Raw genomic sequence first — 11,303 nt, forward strand, 5'->3', positions numbered from 1 at the left:
TGGTAAGAACAAGTTTATCACATCTCAAAGCATCATCCCACTAATATAGAAACATTGTTAGTCCGTTACTAAAGTCTTTGGTTTAGCAAGTCTTCACAGACATGGCTGCAGGCCAGTCTTTCATGAATAAAAACTGGAACTGAGATGCTCGGTCTCAGAAGGTTCTGGGCACACAGCTTAAATGAGGGCTTCGGCTGGCTTACCAAAAGAGGTATTTTATTGCTTAGCTGTCTGGGAATACAAACTTGGCTTTATGATAATAGAAATTTATGCTGAGGGAGGCATATTCAACCCATAGGTTACGTATATCAAGGAACATTCTAGCTATAGAAATTCTGAGTTCTAAGATAAGCTCTTTCCTAGTCAATCCTGAGGCTGAGGTAGGATGGCACTGAGGAAACTAAGAACTGCTAACATGTAAAGTTATCATTATCTCATCACCTCTGCGACGCAGTGACACTGTCACCAGCATTTTTTTTTTTTTTTTTTTGGTTTTTCGAGACAGGGTTTCTCTGTGGCTTTGGAGCCTGTCCTAGAACTAGCTCTGTAGACCAGGCTGGTCTCGAACTCACAGAGATCCGCCTGCCTCTGCCTCCCAAGTGCTAGGATTAAAGGCGTGCGCCACCACCGCCCAGCTATTTTTTTTTAAAGGGCACTTAAGCAATTTTCTTTAAATTTTAGATCTGGTGAGAGGAAAGCCAGGAATCAAACCCAGGGCATGACAGACTGCATCACTGTGAGATTTCCCACTGCATCGCCATAGAAACCACATCCATTCCCTGGAAACCTTCATCAGATGTCATCTCCTATGCTAGAGAGAAACCACTATTGACTTTCAGAGTTTAAAGTTTGCTCTCTGTCATCAGTAAATGAAAAGTGGGCACTAAAACATATACCTTCCTGCTTCTCAAAGCCTTGTATTTCCACAGCAACTCCCAAGAAAATGCAGCAATACGAAGGGAGGTGTTTGGATGACTGAGTACCCAGCAATAACCATAAAAGCACATCGCTAGCCCTCCACACTGCCACCTACGTGCTTAGTAAATACTGTTAAAATAAAGTCTGAGCAATCGAGCTTCCAGGGGCTTAGTATAAATGGCCCAAGAGGGTGAGGTAACTTCAAGCATTCACTGGGTGCTGCTGACTGCACCGATTCTCACGTTCTCTGGCAGCATGAGGGGCCCCACTCTCGCTCTGTTCCTATTCTCCGTCCTGTTGACTGCGGTGCAAGCTAGAAGCAGGGAAACTGTGAAGCTCTGTGGCCTCGACTATGTGAGAACAGTCATCTACATCTGTGCCAACTCTCAATGGAGGAGACACCTGGAGGAGGCGCCCCCAACTCAGCGAGGTAATTGAGCTCACACACCTACTTTTCCCCCTAGATCTCTCCTTGTACACCCTTCCCCAGTTATTTTAGTAGCTATTTCTCTAAGAAATACTGATCTGCTTGTATATCAATGTATGTGGTTAATCATCAAAATACATCTCTGAATTCGGCCTGGGAAGAGGTGAACATGCTATTGTTTAGAAAGTATTGCACTGCTATGCTCTAGTCTTCTGCTTGCAATAATTTCATTGCATCTTCAGCAAGCGTAGCTTCCATGAGCCGAGCAGTGAAGGCTTTAGAGAGGCCAGATAGATAGCTGCACATGGATGATTACGGAGGGCGTTAAGTTGGAATTCAGGTAAGTGGCAAACAAGGGTTAAAGGATGGACTCCACTCGACAGAGCACTTATAAAGTACCAGGCAGTTTCAGGGGCAACATTCGCTCTGCTTTCCGATGAGAATCATATGAAGTAATGCTCCCACTGTTTATCATTTATCAATAAGGAAACTGTCCAGCCACTCAGCAGCGGGACCAGATAGCAAGCCAGGTTTTCTATGTGCTTCAAGAGCCGAAGTCATTGCCATTACATACTGTGCCCCAAGTGACCAGAAGGCTTCAATGGTCACTTACATCATGGAGAAGGTGGAGCGGCCTCTGTCAAGTTTGAGAAGTGGCAGGGGGGTGGGGAGTTAGGGGCCTTGTGAGCAATAGGAAATGTGTGGTCAGAATTCCCAGAGTGCCCGTCAGTCAGCTCTCCCAGCAGTGATGTGTGGGCTTCACTGAACTTTGGCTTTGAATTCAAATAACTTAGGAGATTGACTGGGATTCTTTCTGCTAATCTTCTAATGAATTATGAGGTAAAAGGCTGGAGACATGACTCAGTGGTCCATGTCTGGCAGCTCACAACTGTCTGTATCTCCAGCTGCTGGGGGTTTGGCTCCTTGTCCCCCACTGGGCACCTGCATTCATGTACACACACGAACATACACACACAAACACACACACACTTACACACATACACACAAAATTAAAAATAATAAAAATAAAAATTTAAAACCATGAGGTAAAATTTATTTAAGCTTCTACTGTTCTTTATTTTTAAATCAACAAAAATGGATTTATCACATATATACCATGTTGATGCTACACAAAGACTAGAGCAGGCTAATTTGCACACACATTATCTACACTTGTGTGTGTGTGTGTGTGTGTGGTGAGAACACTGAAGATGTGTGCTCTTAGAAACTTCAGGAACGCTCATGTTCCATTGATCACAGCCGCCACATTGTATAGGCAATCTCTTGAACTTATTCTTCCCGGCTACTTGGAACTCTGTATTCCGTGGCTCCCTTCTCTCCATCCCCGGACACCTAACTCATCCTCAGACAGCCACCATTCTCCTGTTGCTCCTCTGGCCTCGGCTTTCCAGATCTCTCTTATAAGTGAGACTATGAAACATTGCTCTTTCTATGCCCTCCTCGTGACTCTGCTTGAATAATGGGTTTCATTACTTTTGTTTTCTAATAAAGTCTTTGAAAATTAATGACATGTAAATGCTGAAGACACAAGGAAGGTGCTAAAGGTTCCAGCTTGGATTAAAATGACTGTGCTAAACAAGAAGCCTTTAGTGAAGGACTAACAACAGTCAATATTGTTAAGTATAGAGTGAAGGATTGGCAAATATCCCTGTTTATTGGGATGATTCCTTAAGATGTGATAAACTTGTTCTTACCACTTTAATACCAAGGTTCATACAGACCTGATCAGAAATACATGTTTTTAAACATGTATTTATACATTTCTCTTTTCTAGATTTTATTTTTTAGTATTGTTATGTGAGTGTGTGTGTCTGTGTGTATCATATGACATCTGTAAACAGGCACATCTGTGTACCACAGTACATAGTTGGTGGTCAGAGGACAACTTTGTGGAGTCAGTTTTGTCCTTGCATCTATATGTGGATTCTGGGGATCAAATTTGGGTTCAGGCCTTCATTGTTGGGCTGCAAGCACCCTTACCCACTGAAGCTTCTCACTGGCCCCATCTTCTTTGGAAGTCACTGAGATCATAGCACTCAAACCTTCCACAGGTCTCCATCGTGTTTCCCTCACACTATTTATCTGATCAATTTCTAGTTGGCCAACAAACATTCACTCGCGTGGTTTTTGTTCAGTGCTTCCCAGTGTTGTTCCATTGAGTCTGAACTAGATCAAAAGCCAGAGGGACTTGAGGACAGACATTGGGAACAACATTTAGATTAAACAATGTGGCCCATGTTTTACTTTCAGATATGGAATGGAAATCCCATTGATCAACCCTGCAAGGCTTACTCAGAGTTTTTGTTACTGTTGTTCTGCTCCTAACTAATTAATGATCTCTTCTCTGGCTAATTAGATAGCTTCTTGTTAATTATATCTAGCATCTTTGGAAACTGCTGGTCATGGAGCAGAGGCAGCTGGCAGCAGTTACTGCTAGCCAACTGACACTGATGCCTGTCAACCTCTGTAAAATAAAGAGCATTCACAAGCCAGGTCTTCGGTGCTTTCTTTGTCAGGGTTCTTTAAGGTAGTATGGTGCCTTTCTTTTCTTATAGCCCAGCCAAGAAGCCACTTTCATCTCCCAGACAGACAGGAGACATGCAAGGAAACTCTTGAGCACAACCTTCCCGAGATGGATTTTTCAGGCCAGGAGCTTGTTCCAGATGCACAGGCGCCCGTGGAAAGGCTTTGGCAGTTGAAGAAGTACTTGGTGATGTCCAAACGAGATCTGTGCTGCACGGAAGGCTGCTCCATGACTGAGCTCAGTACACTCTGTTAGGAAGTGCCCATACCTACGGGCGAGCTTCAGCATGTATCTAATTGGCATCCTACCACCGAGTCCCAGCTTCTATCACTACAGCCATGGTTTAGGGGGCAGACAATCCTTTTCTAAAAGGTCTGTCTATTATGGCTTAAAGCCAAGAGGTATCTCTCTTCTCCCTTTGCCAAGGTCAATCCATTCTTCTTTCTGAATTCTAATTTCTGCTTTGAAATTTCAAGTGCTTTGCAAGACTGCAATAAAATGCATGAATCAAAGTTCACTGTGATGCTTTTCCCTTACAAGATTATGATAGCCACCCACCCTGCCCATCGACACCTGAGGCAGTTGGGAGAGCTGGCCCCAAGGTCATAAGGGCAGGAGAGTGGCCCCTGCCCGCCACCACAGCTGCAACATTTGGGAGAGCAGGCCCCACACCTCATCTGGGCAGCACAATAGAGTCAACTCCAGTTGGTGGAGGTGTGGGAGAGCCAGCCATGAAGTTTGAGTATGGCAGAGCTGTCCACATTACTCATCTGCCATGTGGTGGCAGGGGTGGGGAAGAGATGCCCTCCTCACTCTGCCCATCAAAGCCTGAGGCAGGTGAGAGAGCCTACCCTGCCCCTCATCAGCTGCAGCACTCTGTAGAGTGGCCCCATGCCATGCCCGGGCAACAGAATAGAGCTTGCCTCCTCAGTCACCAGGCAGGGATGTACCACACAGACATACATCAAGGAAGAACATATGTACACACAAACAAATCTTTAAAACCAAATGAAAGTAAAAGCCATGTGCCACTAAAAAGAATGGGCATGCCCCCTTGCAATCTTACATTCTTTAGCATCTGAGCCATGAAGGCCCAGGAACTGGAGTTACAAATAGTGTGAACCACCTTGTGGGTTCTGGGAAACAGACTGCTGAGCCATCTGCCCAGCCCCAATCTAGCCAGCTCTTATATGGGATCCAAACCCTTGCCTTCCAGTGATGGGTAAGATGGGAGATACATTTTGCTATTTCCTAGGCAGGAACTATGTGTCTCATAAGCATGGGTGAAGACTTGGAAGATTCATCATCCTCCTGAAGCTCCTCCCAGAGATTTCTGGGGTCACAGGTCTTAGTGACATCTGTGGCAGGAAAGCAGGACAGAGAGGGGGGCTGAAGATGATCACATGAAAGAGATGAATGATCAAAAAAACAGGGGTGTCTGAGCAATGTTCTCCTTGTAGCCTAGGCTAACTTTATTTTGCCCCTGTCTTGCAGAGATAAAAGCACTTTCCCTAGCACTTGAGAAATCAAGCCCTAGCTGGTGAAGCCATTGTTACACAATTGGCTGTCTTCCTAGATAAAAGGAGAAAGTGGGGGATATCCCAAAACGTTTTCATCTCTCACGCTGGTAGCTGACTCTGCTGGGTTGTAATAATGGAATCGGTTCAGCTAATGCTGCTCTTATTGATACTGTCTGTGAATGGTACGAGCTACCTGTTGAGTGTTCACTGTGTGTGGTCCTGAAACATTACCATCACACATTAGCTGCAGGTAACCCGTAGGGAGTGGATGGTACTTCATTGTCATCTTTCACACGAGACGTGTCTAAATCTGCACAGCTGAGTGGGTGGACGGTGTTTCCAGACATGCAGCAAACTGCTTAGTGTGGATCAAGGCGACGGTCTCTTCAAGCTTGCTAATGTTCAAAATTCCTATTACCATTAGGCAGTCCTAGCTTTTTCAAAGTCAGTTTTAGTAGGAAGTAAGTCAGGTATCTGCGGGTAAGGAGGCTTTTGGAGATGGCGACTTTCCTCTTAACAAGAAGTTTGTAGAAACCAAAATGAAATTTCAACACTCTGTTTATTGATCAAAAGAATGGGATCTGAATCCTAGTCCCCATCCTTGATGGAGATGTCATTCTGAACCATCTGGAAGTACTTTCATTGAGACCTTCCTAAACCTTGTAAGCCTTTGATTGAGGGACTGGAGAGTTGGGTCAGTGGTTAAGAATATTGGCTGTCCTTCAAAAGGTCCTAGGTTCAATTCCCACACACACATGGCAGCTCATAATCATCTGTAACTCCAGTTCTATGGGATCCAATGCTCTCTTCTGGCCCTCTGTGGGCATCAGGCGTGTGCATGGTACACAGACATACATGCAGGCAGACACTTAGACACATAAAATAAAAAACAAACCTCAAGAATACAATCTACAAGGTGTTTCCTTAAAGAATATGAATACAGTTATCATTTCAAAAGAAAGTGAATCCAAACAACCCTGTCAATCACCTGGATAGGCAAAGTTCCTAAGGAGAAGTTGCTTTGGCTAGAGGCTTTATAAGCAGTATAAAGCCTTCCAGAAATATGTCAGACTGATTTACTCTTTCAGGCATAAATTTCCTCCTCTGAAGTGGGCCTTAAATCTACTCAGAAAGCTGTTAGTTACCTCCATTACACAGCTTGCCAGTCAGTCATTATTATAGCCCACAGAAGCCTTAGCTGGGTAAGACTATTGATTAATCTCCCCTCCCCCACACCCAGCACCTTCTGGTGCTGCGAAAGCTGAGACCAGAGAGTGTGCTGTCTTTGGCAATAGACCCTTACTCTTCAGTTTGGGTGGGCAACTGTATTAGTTGCTTTTCTGCTGTCGTGATAAAAATAAATAAATAAAACCCATGACCAAGGCATTTTAAAGAAGAGAGCGTTTACTTGGGCTTCTGTTTCCAGAGAGCTAAAAGGCCTATGGCACAAATCGTGGCAGTAGATGACAGTCATGATGGCAGAAGCAGCTCTGAGCTCACATCCTGAGCCCCAAACAGAAAGCTGAGAGTGAACTGGGAACGATCGATGTTAGGTTTTTGACACCTCAAAGTCCATTCCTAGTAACATACCTCCTCCAGTCATGCTGCACCGCCTGGGACCAAGGGTTCAAATGCCCAAGACTAGGGGAGACGTCTCATTCAGAACCCTACAGCAACTAACATCAATGACAACCGCCTATATTGTTTTGGGTGGTTTCTGGGACTGCCCCACCCCCACCCCAACCAGCAACTCAAAGGGAATAGCCCACACCTGACGCTGGGCTTTTTATTTGGAACCTATGGCTTCTGAGAGGAACATTATCTCCTGTGTAGGGTAAATTCAACTTACTATATATTTAAAACACACACATACACATACACGCACAAATACACATGGATTCAGGAAGCTAATAAAATAGAGGTTTCCATACATCTTTTCAAATGTACTCACTCTTAGTTATTCCCCTCTCTACCCACTATTCTATCTGGCCAAGAACTGGTGGCAAAGGAGTGCATAGGTTGTAGGGGTGAACCTACCACCGTTATCTCAAGCAACCTTCTAAGTAAGTATCTACATATCTATACGTTAGTGCATCTTTGTGCACTGGGTGGCGGCTGCTTCAGACACAGCTGGTCAGCATGCAGAGAGTAAGCCTGCAGAGTGCTCAGCTATCTTAATCCTATCCCCTCTCTTCCAGACTCAGAAACACCACCGTGGAAGATTATAAATGCTAAAGGAGCAAAACAGTGTTTTCTGGACATGTCAGAACCGTCACATTCATAGAACCTTGTACAAAATCAAGCCAGCCAGCATTGCAGCGTGGATGGGGGAAGGGACTTGAGAGGCTCCACTTATGGACGTGGCCTCTGAAGGGTTGACCATGCTCCAGTGGAGGCCTGCATACCCATATACATATGGACAGCGCATTAGATTCAGTGGGTTATAAAAAAAAAAAAAAGAGGCACAAGGACGTGAAGTTAGGGAGGGAAGGAGTCCAGGAGAAGTTCAAGTAGGAAGTGGTACAGGGTGAATGTGATCAAAGTATAAATACAAATGTTGCGTTTTTTTTTTTAATTAAATGTAGGTGTTGTGGAATATTTGTTTAACTATGCAAAGATGTGTTGCTGTGTTACTTCGCCTCCTTAAGGCACCTGATTGGTCTACTAAAAATCTGAATGGCCAATAGCAGGGGAGGAGGTGTAGGTGGGACTTACAGGCATGGAGAGTTAGTAGGAGGAGGGATTTAGGCTTGAAATGAAGAAAGTAAAGGAGATGACAGGGAGATGCTAGGAACCGGGCAGCCAGACATGGAGGAGGCAGTAAAGTAAGACCACAGAATGAAAGGAAGGTAAAAGTCCTTTTGATGTGAATGAATAGGAACAGGTTAAATTAAGCTAGAAGAGCCAGCGAGACAAGGCCAGGACAAGACCAAACATCCATAATAAGTCTCCATGTTTTTATTTAGTTGGGGGCCCAAAGAAATTCCAACTACATATAGGTCAGTACAGTGGCATCCTGGCTGGAGAAAAGATATTTTAAAGAGAAATTATTTGTTCCCACACTGGCTAGTAGAGTCTTGAAACAATGGATGCCAAAGAATTACCATTTCCCCAGGAAGGCTTGCTGAAGGAAGGGGTTGTCTCTAGCACTGCTGTCAGAGGGGACACTGTCCTCCAAGGAAGGCTTCACAGTTTTGACAGTAGATCAGGGCCCAGCTGGTTGGTCAGGATGCTTCATATGCATCCCTCCAGCCCTCCCCTTTAACACTAAACCTCAAGTACCCCCAGATGGACTTGGGGGTCGCTGGACGCCTTCATTTGTCCTCTTCCCGATGTGGCCACACTGATCACATCTTTTTACCCTGCTTTCATTGTCACTTGTCTCTTGTGGAATATTGGGGATGAGGGAGAGGTTGAGCCCGGCTCACGGGGGCTGTCTAAGCCCATGCTTTGACCCCAACCACATTGGTAACACGGTGGTCCCTCTATCCTTGTCTACCCTCACCCTTTGAGACGGTGCTTTCATCTCTAGTAAACTGCATATTTTCTACTCAGTGTATCTAGCTTAAATTTCTTTCTTATTCTTGTTTTTTTTTATTCTTTTAGTTCTTTGAGAATTTTACAAAATGTATTTTGACCGTATCCACCGTCTCCCCTAGTTCCTCCCAGATCTACCCTCTCTCCACCCAACTTTGTATATATATACATGTGTATGTACATATGTATATCCATCAAGTACAGTTTTGCTTCCCATATGTTCTCGGATGTGTGACCTTCCACTGGCGTATAGTCCCAACCCACTAGGGGTTATACCTTTAAAACAAATTATTCTCTCTCTTCTAGAAACTTAATTTTCAATATTTCTTAAGGGTAGGAATTTCTGCTCACATACCATGTTCATGCTGGCCTTTTGTTTGGTTTGAGCTTTTGAAGGCTTGGGCACGGTATGTCAAGTGTCTGAGTTCACACGTGCAGCAGCCTTGCTGTGTCCCGAGAGCTGTTTCCTTACAGTCATTTGCCCCTCTGCCTTGGGCCCTTTTTCCACACCTTCTTCTACAATGACCCCTGAACCTTAGGAGGAAATGTGATTGTCAGGAGTCACCTTTCTGGGGTGACTTCTGCCGCGACCCTAGCTGCGGTGGGTTTGTATGTTCCATGGTAGGGGCGTGAGGATTAGAAGAGCTAGGTAGGAGGAACAGAGATAAGAAAGAATCACAGAGACATAGGATAGTATCGGAAGGGCCATTCAGTCTCCTGCATACTGAGTTCTGACTTCTGAGTTCACCCATGTTTAATTTGCCATGCACTTTTATACTCCGCTACAAAAGTGGGGGGAGGCAAAAGATGCTTTAACATAATGTAAGGGACAACTAGAACAGTTACTTGCTTCAATACTTTGAGACTTCAAGCCATTAATTCATGAGAAAAACATTCTGTTGTTTAGGCAGTGAACCCACCCTAGACCAAATATTCTAAAGGCAGGCACTCCCTAGGTTCAACCTCCTAATTCAAAAGAAGGAGTAGAAGTATGTTTGAATTCTCTGACCTTTGGTCAAGGTGGAGAGGATACACCTCTATGGGCCATTTTGGTGTCTAAAGCACCATGTAACCACACCCTAGGTCAGGGTGTGTAGCCAGAGTTGTTGTCTACAACTTTGAGCAAGCTCAAACTCTCTGACCTTCAGAAAGGTGGAATAGGCTCCCATTCTTGGGCCTCCACATATGATATAGATATTCTATTAATGTGCGAGCATTCCAAAGTCTGTCATTCTCCGCACCTTGACCAGTTGTGCGTCTTTGTAATAACTGCCATCTACTGCACAAGTTTCTTTGGTGGGTGGTGGGATTGAGAGATGCACTGATCTATCTATGGGTATAATGATAAGTCATTAGGAATCAACACACACACACAATTAATATCCTTAGATGAATCTAATCTCAGACCGAGTTAGCCCCATCATAAGGATTAGGAAATGCTTCATCTTAAATCCTAACCTCTGCTTCATTAAGTGAGTGGATCCTTATGTGTTTTTCACTTGTGTTTGTACATGGAGATGCAACCAAGCACTTTAGCTATGTTTTGAGACCAGTTTAAATCTATATTATCAAAGTAAAGTGAACTAAAGAGAATGTATTTGTGTAATTAGTTGACAAATATACTTTATTTTTTCTTGAGTTTCAAAATGATTTATCCCATATAAATTTATAAAGTGATTTCCCAACATCCGCTAAACAAAATCATACTGACTATGTAGTTGGATGATCCACTGTCGTCATTTGTTGGAAACATCATCTGTCGGTTATTATCTCAGATGTAAAGGGAAGCCTGGGTCTCCCCATACTGGTTATACTGGTTTCTTGCCTTGGTAGGTAGGGAAATGGGTTGGTGGTAGATGGAAAATCCCAGGCTTCAAGTTAGAGCCTGCATTGAAAGGAATAATAAGTACAGCACAGTTGAGGTGCCAAGGAAAGAAGCCGAAAGCTACTGCAGATTTAGATTTTCAGCATACTTAGGTCTCAGTTCACCCTCTGGAGGGTTGTGCTCATTTATGAATGAACTCACAAATCCAAATGGGATTGAAGGCAGCAAGGAATGGGCAGCCCCAACATCACTGTCAGGAACCAGGAATGGTCCTGATGCAAGCTCCAGCCATCTGCATGGCACAGAGAGAGAGATCTGCAGTGGAGGCAGAAGTTGGGAACAGATAATGCCTTGAAGAATGTGGCTTTGAAAACTGTCATTCAAAGATGGTGGTTTGAAAATTTGGAAAAATGGGTATATTATAGTCATGAGAAGAAACTTCAAAAAAAAATCTGCTCAATCCCACCTTTCTTTCTTTTTCCTCTTTACAGTGCGAAGTATTAAACTCCGAACCTTGGGCTTACTAAGCAA

At 44.1% G+C, this 11,303-nt stretch overlaps 1 protein-coding gene across 1 annotated transcript; it reads left to right on the forward strand.

Annotated features, from left to right (window-relative positions):
• Nucleotides 1-1,040: 1,040 nt before the first annotated feature.
• Insl5 (insulin like 5) lies at nt 1,041-4,145 on the forward strand. The gene is made up of 3 exons (XM_057783460.1): nt 1,041-1,060; nt 1,173-1,348; nt 3,922-4,145. The coding sequence occupies exons 2-3, from the start codon at nt 1,174-1,176 to the stop codon at nt 4,143-4,145; spliced, it is 399 nt and encodes a 132-aa protein (XP_057639443.1). The 5' UTR covers nt 1,041-1,060; nt 1,173.
• Nucleotides 4,146-11,303: the final 7,158 nt, after the last annotated feature.

This window comes from Chionomys nivalis, chromosome 11 (genome assembly GCF_950005125.1).
Source record: "Chionomys nivalis chromosome 11, mChiNiv1.1, whole genome shotgun sequence".
Classification (NCBI taxonomy): Eukaryota; Metazoa; Chordata; class Mammalia; order Rodentia; family Cricetidae; genus Chionomys; species Chionomys nivalis.